The 15,712-nt window shown below is 36.6% G+C and overlaps 1 protein-coding gene across 6 annotated transcripts in view; it reads right to left on the minus strand.

Moving 5' to 3' along the window:
* Positions 1-15,712, minus strand: part of LOC145680351 (uncharacterized) — a 161,327-nt gene that overhangs the window by 43,253 nt on the left and 102,362 nt on the right. For 5 of the 6 annotated variants that reach the window (XM_081750751.1, XM_081750750.1, XM_081750749.1 and 2 more), the window contains exons 2-3: positions 9,583-10,373; positions 4,390-5,535 (exon numbers count right to left, since the gene is read on the minus strand). In XM_081750751.1, coding sequence (XP_081606877.1) covers positions 4,390-5,535; positions 9,583-10,312 — 1,876 coding nt within the window. In that variant the 5' untranslated portion in view covers positions 10,313-10,373. The remainder of the gene's footprint in view (positions 1-4,389; positions 5,536-9,582; positions 10,374-15,712) is intronic. The other variant, XM_081750754.1, reaches the window with a different exon arrangement.

Consider the following 15,712-nt stretch of genomic DNA (forward strand, 5'->3'; position numbering starts at 1 on the left):
CCAGTAGTGGTAGACCATCGGTGAAGGCGGTTGAGCGCTAACTGCAACTGGCGAGTAACTGTACGTAGATCACGTGAGCGACAGTAGATAATAAAGTCATCCACATAAAGCAGCCCATGAACAGAAGGGGAGAGCTGCGACATCACACTGTTCATTGCGACAGCAAACAATGTGACACTCAACACACTACCCTGTGGAGCACCATTCTCTTGTGGAAACGGAGCAGAAAGAGTAGCTCCAAGCTTGACTCTAAAAGAACGTTGTTGGAGAAAATTCTGGATGAAGAGAGCCAAGTGGCCACGTAAGCCCCAGAGATGGAGTTGCCGCAAAATGCCATATCGCCAAGCGGTGTCAAAGGCCTTTTTAAGGTCAAAGAAGATGGCTATCAGATGTTCTTGATGACGAAATGCATCCTGAATAGCACTCTCAAGATGCGCCAAATGATCCGTAGTGGAACGGAAGCGCCGAAAGCCACACTGAAGATTGGAAATGAGGCCATAGTGTTCAAGAAACCAGACTAAGCGGGTATTGATCATCTTCTCCAAAAGTTTACACAGACAGCTAGTCAAGGCGATCGGGCGGTAGCTTCCACTGGACGTGGCAGGTTTAGCAGGCTTCAAAATAGGAATAATGTATGCTTCACGCCAGGCATCGGGGAAGGAGTCTTCAAGCCAGATGCGATTGTACAGGTCAAGAAGATGTTGCTTGCCATCGTCAGGCAGGTGCCTGAGCATAGCATAGCCATCAGGACCAGGTGCCGTGTCCTTCGTAGAATCCAAAACAGCAGCAAGTTCAGCAGTAGTAAAAGGAAGATTATAAGCTTCAGCCATTGCAGAGCGGAACTGAAGTGGCGTACGTTCGGTGCGTTGTTTATAAGTGAGGAATTCAGCTGAGTAGTGTGTAGAACTGGATACATCCGCAAAATGACGACCTAATATCAGTGACCATTACACCATCGATAATAAGGGATGGAACCGCAACGGAGGAAACATGTGTTAACGGATGAGAAAATTTTCACAGTTGAACACCTCAGACAGACAGAATGATATGGTGTATGCTACAACCAAAGCTGCATCATGTGAACAAGTTCCCCGAGTCCAGAGAGGCCATCACCTGCATCAGTCACGGGGCTAGGTGTGTCGCACCTGGGTCCCACTGACGTTTCTTTTTTTTTTTTTTTAAGCGGTGAAAACGGGGTGCCAAAGTGTACCAGAAGGACATTCTCGACACGGTGGTGGCTTTTGGAGCCAATGAATTGAAAAATAAGCCTTGGAAGTTCCAATAGGCCTCAACACCAGCTTACAAGGGGAAGATGACGCAGGAGTGGTTTCGTCGAAGCAAAATTGCGTTAATCACCACCGAATAATGGCCCTCGTCTAATCCAGATTTAAATCCTTTTGATTACAATATCTGGTCCTATTTGGAAAAGAAGGTGTGCTCAACTTCACATGATTGTAGACTGCTTGGAAGCCTGTTATAGTGAAACCAGAGGAGGATAAACATGAATGTGGTGCGTGGTGCCAGTGAGAATTGGCTGAGTCATATTTAAGAGCCTGTGTCCAGGCACAGGGGCAACATTTCGAATAACTCCTGTACCCATTGATTTGTCATTTACCCTTGTATATATTGCATTAAACATTTTTTTTTTTTTCATAGTTCATTTACAGGGTGTATATTAAAACTCCGAAATGAAATTTCGTGACTTTTTCGTGACCTTTTCTTTACCACATAATAAAATTTTCTAATATTTTCAAGAGCGAATTTGGGTGCGAATTAGGCCGAATTTTCATCCATGCGATAGAAATATACTTTGCTTGCGATTTGGTAGCCTCTAAAGCCGACCACAGACATTTTTGGTGGTGAACTTTGACGTTTTATAGAACAAAATTTTCCAATCCGTACTTACATTTGAACAATTAAAAAAAAACGTGACCCAAAAGCTAAATTTCGTGACTTTCATGACCATTTTCCGATTTCGTGACATTCGTGACCGACAGACACCCTGATTTAATTTTTTATGCTCTGCTAACCTTGAGACAGAAGTTTCGACCAGGTTGTGTACTTACCAAAAAATTCAGAAAACACTAAAAAAGGTTAAGCTCGCTCTAATATTAGATATGGGAAGTCTTAAAAAACTGAAGTGTTCAGATGGGCGACTTACTTTCATCTTGCTCAATGTAAGCATGGTGAGACGTTTAGAAAGCCCGTAAGGTGGGAAAGTGATATAGATGCCGCAAAACCAAAACACGCTTACGTGGATACAACTAGCATCTCTCACAACCCCATGATTTAAAAATAAATTAATTTAAGAATGTAGTAGACGAGGGTACAAACAAAGAATGTACATTCAATCACAAAAGAGATTTGGTGCGTGTGAACAAAAAAACCAGGCCAGAGTTGTGTTGATGATTCACTTGCTAATACTGCTGCACATGTATTTTTTTTTTTTTTTTTTTTTTTTTTTTTAACGTTATGTAATGTGGGTGCCGCTATTTGAAGAAACTATTTTAATTTCTTCATTTATTTAACAAGATGAAAGTGAAAAGTATAAGTCGTTCACACAATCTTAGCAAAAAGAAGCAATGCAAAGAGCACTATTCCTAGTTATATACTGATACGCACAGAGTGAAAAAAACAACGACTGGGCAGATACACGAACCCAGTTCCATCTTAACGTACCGATGCCTCATCATTATAGTACCTAGTCCGCTCAGTGAAGCTCACTAAACAACCACACTTTCTTCCATACTTTGTGTCTGTACTCAGTCACTTAGATCACATGCGCTGTACCACAACTCCTGTTGGCCTTGTCTACATTACAGAATATCTTGGACAGTTAAATTTATAATTGATAAATTGAGAAAACTTTATTCTATTTAAATCACACACACAAATTTCTCTACAGGTGCTATCATTAAATTAGCACCCATAGAGGATATAAAGACTTATCTCCTCAATTTATAAAACATAATATTTGTGAAAATCTTGATCTGAAGAGGGAAAAATCCGAAGGTGGTGTAACATGCAGTAATTCTATATGGGAATGATCGTTTCACTATATTTACCTTCTGTAAAGAATTGCGTTATTACGATGAGTTTTACTCGAGAAATTCTATTCTGGAACAATGGAGAAGTTTGCTGGGTTTTAGATACCCTTCATGATTCTATGTATAAACCTGAGGTCTACAATTCTGATCACCTTTCTTGCATTTTTAAACTTTTCTTTTTAACCCTTTACCGCACTTTATTTCTAAAATAATTAAACAATGAATTGAATGTCGAACGTGTGCGGCATCACACTACTTTCGCTTCAGTGCATCTCCGTTCGGCGAAAGGTATTGAATAGGAAATTAAGGGAGGTGGAGAATCAAACTGACCAATCATCAATCAGTACTGTTGAGTGCTGGAAAAATTTAGACTGTTTTAATCTTTCAGTTCAAACACGCTTTCACTAGTGCTGTGTCTGCCATTATCCTGTGTTGGCAGAATCCAGTAAGCCAAAACAAAGTGAACGACGGCAAAATACGTAAAATTTTCAACCCATTTAATGCACATGTTACTCAGAGTGACGAGTCTGCTTTGAGATGCAATGTACCAAATACTAGCAAGTATAAACAGGAATTGCAAGATGAAACTACATTTGAAAACTAAACTTATTTTACTAAGCTACGTTTAGTTTTTACATTAGATTCTATCCTATAGCTAGTATTAGTAATTATACTTACATCAGAAATTTTCACTTTTATTTTTTAACAGAAATTTCCACCTAAAATTCCTAGCTCTAGTAATTGCAACAACTTTAATTAGGTTTGGTTATCGAAGTTTGGTCTTGAACACGGGATCCAAGAAACTCTCACTAGGAATCAACAGACTTCGTGCACAGAAAAAAGTCACTCGCATGAGATAACTCCCGTGTAATTCGCATTTTGCACTCGCATGAGGTACCCATTGTTTTAAATGAGTTTGTACGTATTGATTTATTGACATTTTTCATAGCAAATAAAAAGTGTACTCAACTACTCTATGTTCAAAAGACAAGCATGCGGGTTATAAGAAAAACAGCATGCATGAGGAAAAAAAAAATTACTGAAAAAAGAGGGAGATTTGTTAACTTTAGGTATTTATGTACAATACATATTCACATACACACACACCCATACTGACGTCGCATACACACACATGCAGCACAAAACAAACTGCTGAGCGGAAATAAAACAAAAATCGAAGAACAAAGAAAAAAAAAAAAAAGAAAAGAAGGAAAAGAAAACAGCTTCTAGTTTTAATATAGAAGTCCATCTGTTCCTGCACATTCATTGCAGAAGTCACCAAAGCCTGACGCCCAATGTAGAGCGAAAAGGAAATTAAAAGCAAATACATTAATTAAAATACCTTGTTCTTTTTCTTCCTCTTCTTGGTTATCTACTAAAGGGGATGACGGCTTCTCATTCGATTTAGAACCAAGTTCACTATTTTCCTCCGTATTTTCTTGTTTGTCTTCTTCACTGCCCGTGTCACGTGAACTTGTGTCCATTGTTTCATCTTTCGCATCTGAATCTGTACTATCTTTGTCTTTAGAAACGCTTTCATCGGCTACACTGTTCTCAATTTCAGTTGACTTAGGCTCTGCAGCGCTCTTCTCAGCATCGTCATCTACACGATCATCCATGTCTTCTGTCTCTTCCTGAACGTTCTCAGTTTCATTTTCTTCCTTCTCGGACATATCTGATCGTGTCTCCTGTAATTTTGTTGGTTCTACACTATTTGTTTCGGTTTTAGGTGTGCTAGAATCTTGTGACTTTTTCTCAGCATCAGTAACATCATCTACTGATCTCTTTTCTGAAGTAATTTCTTCTTTATTTTCACTGTCACTCGCACTATCACTGCCCACTTCCTCGTTTTTACTGTCAACATTTTTAACTGATTCTTCAAGTTTCGCATCGGAAGTTCCTGAATCAATTTCTTGTTCCTCTATTGAAGAATCCTGTTTTTCATCTTCACGATTTTGCTCAGGATCAGCTGTAGGCTGCTGCTCCATTGGCTCAACACCAGTATCACTAACTTCTTTTTCAATTATGTCGGATGAATTATCTTCCAGTCTTTCTGTCACATTTGTGTTGACCTTACCACTATTATTTGCACTTTCCAATTTATCTACACTATCACTATTACAAGCCTCTAGAACAGATTTATCTCCCTCATTCCCGCTGCTTACTTTATCTTCTACACTGTCTCCGGGTAACGAACTACGAGAATTCTCTTCCGTAATCTGATTGTCACTAACATCTTTGTCATTATTTGAATCGGAAGTCAACGCAAGTGTTACCTTACCTTCTGTCTCTTGGGATATTGCTGTGTCACTGGTATCCATTTCTTCAGTTTCCAACAGAGATGGGTTATTCACAGAAGCATCAGAGGGGCGTTCGGCCTCATCAGCATCCACCTTATTGTTGTCTTCTTCAGACTCATCTTTACTAGACTCTTTGGTTGTTTCTGTGGCTACCATTTCATTATCTTCCTCACCCGTTTCTTCTGAGTCTGCAAGTACAGTAAATAATTTGGATTTCTTAACATTTCAGTATGAAACACAATAATTATTTCACAAGTATATAATACAGCGGTGTTCATAGGCGAATTTTAAGGCATAGGTTGCCCCCATGTGATACAATTTCATTACAAATGATACACTCGAATGGTAAATTTGGGGAGAGAGGCATATTTACGGGGCAAAATGGTAAATTTGGGGGAAGAGAATGGTGTAAAGTTCTGGAAGATAATGACAATCTGGGGGAAGAATGGTAAATTTGGAGGCTAGAAGGTAAGGATGGCAACTCACAGTGTAATAACATTCAGAGCATCTTTCTCTGCACATATAGCTTAATACGAGGAATCCATTAGTATTGAAGTAAGCCTAGCTGTACAGAAATCAACATTTATGACTAAAACATCTAGTCCAACGTATAAAAATAGTTCATACTGACAGGGAAGAATTCCAGGCTTTCCAATGCTAATGAATAATATATATATATATATATATATATATATATATATATATATATATATATATATATATATATATATATATATATATATATATAGGAATTAGGATTTAGATTTCTGGGCTTTCGGCATCTAAGGCCATTTAGCCCGTCACGATTTGAGGGATGACGTCCCTCGGCGAGCACACAATCCGGGGAAAGGGAAGGAAGAAAGGATTGGGGAGGGAAGGAGGCGGCCTGGGACCTATAAGTTAGGTACCACCCCGGCATTTGCCTGGTGTGAATGAGGAAAACCCAGGAAACCCTTATTCAGGGTGGCTGGCCTGAAAAAGCGTTTTACACTTTTTCGACCGAGTGACCCCACCGGGAATCGAACCCGGGACCGCTCATATATATAGGAAATCACAACGAAAAAATATAGCAGGTTACATCATATTTAAGGAACATTTTAATTATCCAATAAGTAGAAATTGAAAAAAAAAAAAATCCTGTGAGCATCTTTCATCAGCCTAGCCCTAGTAGCTAGTTCCATTTCCTTCTGTACTGTTTCGTCCATTTCATTTAATTTATTCTGAGACTATTCACTCTGACACTTCCTTTGATATAGCTTCTTGCTTCACATTTCTTCTCTGGCAATCTTTGCCACTGCGGCCTCTTTGGATCTGCACTCTTCTACGTAATCTTTATATTTTCTCCAGGTGTTCTGCATAGCATCTATTAGTTGCTTTGTAACAGGTAATTTTTTTCATTTTTTCCTCCATACATTCTAATGGTGTTCTTTACAGTCCTCAGAGCCTTTATACTCTCGTGTGCAAGATGAGATCGATCACTTCCTAAAATGTGTTTGTTCTCTGAGAAACCACGTTCCACATCAGCACTACCATAAAATACTGACAAGCAAGCTTTGACCACTTTAGACATCATTGGATATTTTATTGTTCCACATGAATTTCATATCACATACTCTTACCCAGTATTTACCCACGGATAATTATCTGACATCACCACATTCAGTGTTTTCCATGAACCAAGAAGCTTCGATAAGTGGCTCCACAGAATAGAGTTTCTACTCGTCCATGAAGACATCGATGTTCTTACAATCTGCAAATGTGTGTTCCATTTCTTTTGCCAAATTCCGTGCAAGGGATACACAAGTAATCTCCTTTCTGAATAGTGAATGTAGATACTGCAGGTAATCCATACTTGGTTTCGATATTAGTAATTTTTTAATCAGTTTTGACACCAAACAAATGTAGAATCGCTTCACATCCTCCCTGAATTCCCTCTTTTGTAGCTCTGAGCAGTTATTTATTACAGTTTGTCCTTTCACTTCGACTTCAGGTTGCCGCAGATGGTATTCGCAATTCTTGAAATCAATCGCAAATAAATCAGTACCCTCCTTCTCCATCCCCCAACATATCTGGCTTCACAAACTTCAATGGCAGCATTCAGACTAACTCTTGATAACTCTGAGTAGAGTAAATGAATTTGCGGGTCTTTGCGTTGAAAGAAACACAGAAATTTATCAAAAGTAACTTATGTACAAATGATGAAATGCTGTTTGGCTTGAAACAATTTGTCTTTCAGAAATTGTTTAATCCTTCTGTAGTAACGATTATTGTCATGACATGATTTATCATGTGCTCTCCATTCAACCACTCTTCTGTGGAGACAAAAGGAACTCCAACCATCCACACCTTATTTCCTTATGTTATTTTCACAAGTGAAAGTAGCAATGCCACAACAATATAGGACGTTTTGTTAAAATGTAGGAAATATAGGAGCATTGTAAAGCATGGAATTCAAACTCAGATGATTTTGTAAGTTAAATTCTCTTGCTCATTCCAAATTGAATTTCCTTCTTCCAATTTATACGGACAGCTCAAACCCACCAGTGCAGATAACTTCCAATTTTTTACAATAACATAAAAACCAACAATTCTACAATTTTAGTTTATGAGCATCCTAATACAGAATATTTACGAACTATTATGTAACAGAGTACCTCGCATTGCTGAAAAATATCACTTCAACCCACGAGAGTCACTTCAAATTCTGAATGGTAACAATACATTGAATTTCTATATCGTACTTCATAACAAGGCCGTTAGAGTAATTGATAGCTAAAGAAACAATAGCATCCCAGTAGATAATGTCCTGTGTGTGTGTTGAAGTTTTCGCGTCCCTTTTGAAGATCAAGGCTATGAGACGTGGACTTACAGTTTCAGGTAGAATCCAAACCATCATAAGGTATTCAAATTTCATAGCTCTTCCACCAGGATCCAGTGTATCTAAACGCGCGCGCGCGCGCTAGCCACTAGAGGGTTAATATCTGTGGTACTACAATCAATACTCTTTAGTAACTCCAGCCTTTATACTATTCTCCCACTTTCTTGACACCCCTAGGAGTTTTTCCCCAGTCTTTGAAATTAAAATTATGCACTCAGCACATAATTTCACGTAAATCACGAAGTACCCACCTTAAATGTCCCATTATGGCAAAATAGTGATCCTGGCATAAAATTACTGTTGATCTTTGATAAAAAGCTATGTCACATGAATGTTTAGAACAAGGAAGACCGTAAGGTTACGAAGTGTTCAGACTGACCTTCCTTCCTTCCTGTATATAGCAATAAAATAAAGCAATGAAAATGAAATCTTTCAGTTTAATGTCCCACAATTACGCCCGTTAGGCTAAGGGAGACGGATGACTAAGGTAAGAGAATAATGGAGGAATTGGTGAAAAGAGAATGTGGGAGAACTCCGAATGCTCACAGATACCACGTTGTCCATCAAATTCACATGGCCGGGGATCGAACCTGGTAGCATGATCTCTAAATCTCAAATAACTTTCTTACAAGTACTTCAGTGTTGCCTTCATTATCGAGAACGACTACTTGGCTTCCCTTACATCAAATAAATAAATAAATTTCCTCTCTCTCTCTCAAATAAAAAGCATTTATATCTACGTGCATACGGGAACTGATCTTTCAAGATAAACTCCTACGAATTGAAAAAAAAAAAAAAAGCTTTTTTTCTGAATAGTAGGTAATCTTCGGAAAATGCTCAGCGAAAACAAAATAAAAATGAAATGAAATCTAAGTTTTACGTCCCACGATTACACCGGTTAGGCCAAAGGAGACTGTGATGATGAGAGTGAAATGGTGGAATGAAGAAAATGGGAGGACCCACGAGCACGGTGTTTGTCAACCACAAAGTCCACACGGCGCGAGCTGGGATCGAACCAGGGACCCCAAGCATTAGAGGTGAACGCTCTACCACTGAGCCATCGCGCCTCCTAAAAACAAAAGAAATTGACTAAGACAATACAATACTTGCATTTGGGTTCAAGCTTTTCTTGGTTACCCGTTTCGGCATGTTTCGATAATTCCTTGCGATCCAGCGCAAATTACTTTTTTACTTTTGTAAACTGTCAAACAATTTTACATTTATCAAAGAAATCAAAAATCAATAATGAATTCACACACATTACATTAATCAATAATGAATTAATATATCTGAGTTATATTAATGGAAATGAACAGTGTGTATGTTCTAACTTCTACAACCTATAAAGTTACCGTACCTTTATTGTTTTCGCTGGAAGTATTCGCAGCCTCTGCCTCTGAGCCTCCCTTAAGTTCCCTCTCCTCTAGCTCCTTCAACATGGCTTGAAGGTTGTCTACTTCACCATGGCTTAACCCAATATCACTTTCTTCTGTGAAGTCAGTGTAGGTGGCGTCCTCAGTATTGTTGGGAGATTTGTCAGTATCATCATCGGAATAAGTTAACTTCATACTTTCATCATCCGACGACGCGCAATTCGCACTCTCACTGACTTTCTGTCCACTTGCATTATCACTTTTTGAATCGTCCAACTGTTGAGAATTTTTAGTTACTGTTGAATTTAGCGTTGAAATCTCTTTGCTACCTTGACTTTCAACACATTCTAAAACTTTCTCCAAGTCATTTGAAATTGTTTCACCATTTTGTGGTTTATAATTGCTTACTTCTTTCACAGGCATCTCGCTTACATCATTGGTTTTCGATTCACCATTAACTTTGATTTTAACTACCAATACACCATTCTCTTCCGACATGTCCTTCATTATGCTTATTGAGTTTCCGCTGTTGAAACAACTATCACTATTTGCCTTTACGCCCTGACAAGAAGAAATTGTTTCGCTGGTGATATCTGTTGCATCGTCGCTTATCTGTTTCGAGTCCAGGAACGCTACACTATTTTTACAGGATCCTTTATTCAACAATGAGCTTCTGCACGGTCCCAATCCATCAACTAAGTTAACTAATTTCATGGTTTGTAAAGAAGTCTGGCCTCATGGCGTGGATCTTCGGAATGATGATAAATGAAGTAACCTAAAAAAAATAACCAAAAATATATGAATTCTCGTGCCTAGTCAATTTTAAATATATGGTACATGATACTATATTTATAAAAATTAAAAAATAAAAATGAACAATATCAAACGTTAAATAAATTCTACGAAGTTCTTCAATAATACCCAGAGGACACCACGGGCAAAAAAAAAAAAAAAAATTGTATGTTCAAAGTAGCAATAAACCAACACACTATAAAAGGTTAAAGTATTCAGTTTTATACGCCATAAAAGTCCTAAGTGAGTAAGTCATTGATCAACATTCAGGTCAAACCGCTTAAGCTAGATACTTGAAATTTAAGACAGAATATAGGATTTATAACGTAAGATACCACTATGGAAGGATTTTTGGAAATTAAACGGGGAAAGGAGGAAATCGGGGTAGCAATTATCATAGGCCCTATTAAAAATATCCATATCTTCTAACTTCTGAAGGTTAGAGACAGAGACATGAAATTTGGCATTTGGGTATTTATTATTTACAATGATAAAACATATTTCAGCGCTTTTTGATATTTGTCCTAAAACAGGGTGTCTACTGAGTTTCATTTTCAAGATTCCAGTAATTTCCAGTATATTCAGTATAACTACCAGCAAAATTCCAATACCTAATACAATGAATTTTTTTAGTTCTTTAGGAATAATCACACTCTTGATTTCAGGTTTGTAATTGTTTTACCATCAAAAGGATATTTTATTTTTAATAAATTTAGTTAACCTTGATTTTTTTGAAATACAATGATTTTTTAACGCTATTTAAAGGGCCTCCCGTCTCCCCTCACAGCCATCCACTCCACCCATTGCTTTAAATGTCTAATTACAAAATGTATACAACCCTAGCTTCGGAAAAGTTTACAATCTCAATGAATACAAAATTGTTTTTAAGACTTAAAACAATTACGAAAAACTATTGTTGACAAATTATCAGTTTCACATAAATGATTAAAACCGTAACTGTTTATTGTTAATTCACAGTGATATAATACACACAAAATATACTTGAACAGTTATCTAACAGGGTTGGCTGGTTTAAACCAAGGTGATTTAAACCTTGGTTTAAACCTGCTGGTTTAAAAAAAAAAAAAAAAAAAAAAAAAAAAAAAAAAACTGGTTTAAACCAAAAAACGAAAAGTGTTCGTAAAAGTTCGTAAAATCTTGATGAACACACATTTGTGGGTTATCACGTTTCACTCCCATGTATTACTCGTACTATATTCAGACCTAAATTCCACATTCATTACTCAAAGAGATTATATTACAAAAGCAACCTTTTTTTTTATGTAACTTTATGGGTGTTTCTTTTGTGATTTTTTTATAGTTTGTTATTATTGTTATGCACCCAAAGGAAAATTCTAAACATTGTTTCGTTTTAATAATGTTTACTATTGATAAAATACATCGAAATGCCGTACTTTTTTGGGAGGGGGGTCATACAAACCCCACGAGAGGCAATTATTGAAATCATAAGAATCTTTGGTAACTTTTTTTTATCTGACAATTTTTACACTTAATATCAAATACTTAATATCAAATACAACAAAGGATATTAAACTGATTAATAAATTAGTAAAGAATTGTTTAGAAAATAATTCGAATAAAATAGGAATGAACATATTAAAGTAACATGTACCGTTAAAAAATTTAACTTCTGCATTTCTATTGGCATGTTAGATCATTTATTTGAAAAAGCTGTTATACAGAACCATGTACTCCTTATAAAATGCTGTTAATTATTTGTGAAGTCTGGTTAAATGAAAACAGTTTTAGACTAAGCTTCTTTTTGAATTTATTCCAAAATGTAAATTTTGATGTATTCTTATTTTTCTTTGGTAACTATTTATGTATAAATGGGTCAGAGCCAAAGTGGACTTAAATAATTCGTATCTTGATTCATTTTTCTTACTGATATGCAAAGTAAGTAGTTATATTTCTTTAACTTGGACTAATAAAAGTCGTAGTGAACTGACTTGGACTAACTTAGTTCTTCTGTACTCTGTAGTACTTTGAAATTGTCCATATGTAATTCTGTGTAATGGTTCCGCTTGTGCAATTGTTTATCTTTTTTTGTCCTGGAATGACTGTTGACGATTATATTAACAAATATGTAAAGATTAGTCTAACGTATTATTAGGAATCCTTCGTGAGTGAGTCGGCAGACGTATCGCATTTGTGGCCAATCAGTCCCGGTTTCGAGTTCAAATGGAGGACAATTTCTCTTGGATGTAAGCCGAGAAGCGGTTTGGATTCCGTTTTAAGCTTATGTGACCCCTTCCAGCATAACCCGGTTGTTGCATACTAACACCAAGGTGAAATAAGCTTATTTCTGTCCATATGTGATATAAATACATAGAGCAAATTATTTAAACCAAAAACCTGGTTTAAACCAAAAAAATCTTTTTTTTTTTTTTTTGTTTTGTTTTGTTTTGTTTTTTCAATAAAAACCATGGTTTTTGCCAACCTTGTTATCTAATATCACTGCTTCTAAGTGACAATGCACTTCCGGCTACGTGAATCACTCCGTTAACACTTACATCCAATAAACGCAGCCAAAGAAAGAGTATCACATAACACACATTGTGTAAGTAAACAGTTCTTCAGTAGGTTCTGTTCCAGGCTTATTTTAAGTAAAAATTTGTTCTAAATAATAAGTCATAATAATATAGAATCAACCACTTTTATATGCAACACAGAAAAAACTTTAATGCATTAGCCTATATACCTTACACTCAAAAGGTACAAGCATTTAAGACAGTATCTTTTTCAGTCTTTTTACCTCCTTCTCAGTTCTTCTGCTTTTTCCTTAGCACTTTGCGTAATACATTGTTTCTTCAATTCTAATTGTTTAATTTCATTATCTGCTAACTTTCTTTTGCTTGCGTTCTTATCTACTCTCGTTTTATACTTTTCTAAATCTTCATTTCTCAATGTTGATGCATTTTTGGACGCATGGATCGTCATCTTCGAAACAATAATAGCTAATACCCCACCAGCTGCAGATACTGCATTATACACCACATGCTGTGCAATCAAGCTATTTTCATGAAGATTCTCTACTAGGCATTCTTTGTTTGTGGAAAAACCCCTTTCAATAGCACCGTTGCCGTGAAACAAAACCACTATTTTTTGTGTGAAGGGATCAGTTATTTGGAAACATTGTGTTGAAAATAGGCGATACTTAGAAAATGGTCCAATCGATCAGTTTTGGGATTAAAGTTGAGATACTTCACTATTTCTTCCTTTGATGCAAAATCTAAGTAGTCTTGTTTTGCAATGTCAGCTTATATACTAGCTAAGTGATTTCTCCCAACAAGAACTTTTAATGCAGCAGTTACTCTGTAGGTCTTAATAGACGAATTGGTCATAATTGCAGGATTGAAGCAGCTGGCACCTCTAACAAATTGAAAGCAAAAGGGGTTTTGATAAAAATCTTCATGCATTCAACAAGCAATTTTCTGCAGTCTTCATAGAACTGAAGAACTTTCCCAACTTTTATTGCCTTACCTTTTAAAGCTGTTGAGGCTGCAAATCCAATGTCAACATCACGGAAAGTCTTCAGGTTTTCTGTCTTCTTCAAATCAATTGAGAGAGGTTTCTTACTAGTATTTGCCGACTCCAAAACCTGATTCTTGACAATTCTTTCCAACAGGTATCGAAGCACAGTACTCAGATCAGTGAACATAAAAGGCAAAAGACGATCATTACTCTGATATTTGGAGATATACTGTTCTAGTTCAAGAGAAAGAGAACGCATGAATGCCAACTGTGCTGGAAGCAGGTCATTTCTTACAAAACTTTATAATTATGAAGTTTTCTGATGCAGAGGTTTTTTTCTCAAAAGCATAAACATTATTCTTAGTATGTGGCAACGTTTCCGCAGCTCTTTCAATAACTTTGGAGTTTTCGATCCACCTGACAGAGTAAAACTTAGCAGAGGAAAGAGATGTGACCCTGTTATGCGTTTGTAATCTGCACACCTACTTGGGTAGTCCTTGAAGAAGTAATACAGTGTGCGCAAAAATCTGTGAATGCTCCATTCGGAGTTATGTGTAGTATTATATGCAGCATGAATAGTATGCAAGGAGCACGTATAACAGCTTCGGATCTGAAGGTGAATTATCTAAGTACTTCTTTAGGTCGTTCGAGGTAAAATTTCAGGTTTACATTCGGCCCGTCCATTGATACTTGCAGCATCTTTTTCGCACCCAAATCAGTGTCTATCAAGTTTTACAAAAATGTCATTAGGTCCTCAGCAGTAGCATGACCTAAAAATGTGGTTTGAACTAAGTTTCCGTCCCAAAATCTAACTATATCCCTTTGACTCTTCTAAGCGACAGAACTGTAACTTTCATCAGAAGAAATACGGAAGGACACTCTTTAACCACATTTGTCAATTCTTTTTGGAAGTGTGGAACCAGTCCATATGTAACCTGAACATCCAAGTTTATCCTTGTGCATCTTGAACTTCTTCGCTGTTTCGCTGCCGGGAAACAATTTTAAAAAGATGCACAAATGCCAAAACTTCTAGCAGAAGATCGGGTCATAAATAGATTGATAGCCCACAATATTTCTGCAGTAATAACTTCATCCTTGATGATAAAATTGTTAAGGGCTCTTCTAGGCATAATAAGTATTGAATGTTGTGACCCTGTTATCATTAACCCAAGTATGTTCGTTATTAACAACTGAAGTTATAACTTCACAAAGTTCAGCTTTCACTGGAACAGAGTTTAGACTTGATGAAGCAGCATTCAGAGGAACAGAGTCTGTAGTTGCTTCCTTGGCAGAGGTATCATGTGAAACAGTTTTTTGCTAGAACTTGAAGAGTTTACTCTTTCCATATGCTTTTTGCCTTTGGTTTGAGATCGAACTCAAGATGCTATCAGGTTGCTAATATCAAAACTGGTCATACACAAAGAGCAATACCCTTTATACTTACTATTTCTAACCTCTGAAGCCAATTCTAATCTGAATTCATTGTTCAATCAGACACTCTGCTCGGAGGCCTGATACAGTGAGTCAAGAGTGTTATTTGTATTATCTAAATGTATTATTAAGTTATATTATAACTTGATAAATAATTGTTTATTATTCTATTCTAGTTATAATGCAAGATTGTTATTACCCTTGAATTTTGGAGTTCAAAAATCCAGGTTTGCTTATATAAAGAATGAAAATATTTGTATATTTCATAATTTTTCCAGTATGTGGATTAAAATTCCAGTATATTTCAAGTATCAAAATTAAATTCCAGTATAATTCAAGTATTTCCAGTATCAGTAGACACCCTGTAAAAGGGAAGGAAGAGGGTAGGTTTGTAAT

The sequence above is a fragment of the Thermobia domestica genome, chromosome 3 (genome assembly GCF_964235325.1).
Source record: "Thermobia domestica chromosome 3, izTheDome1.hap1.1, whole genome shotgun sequence".
Taxonomy (NCBI): Eukaryota; Metazoa; Arthropoda; class Insecta; order Zygentoma; family Lepismatidae; genus Thermobia; species Thermobia domestica.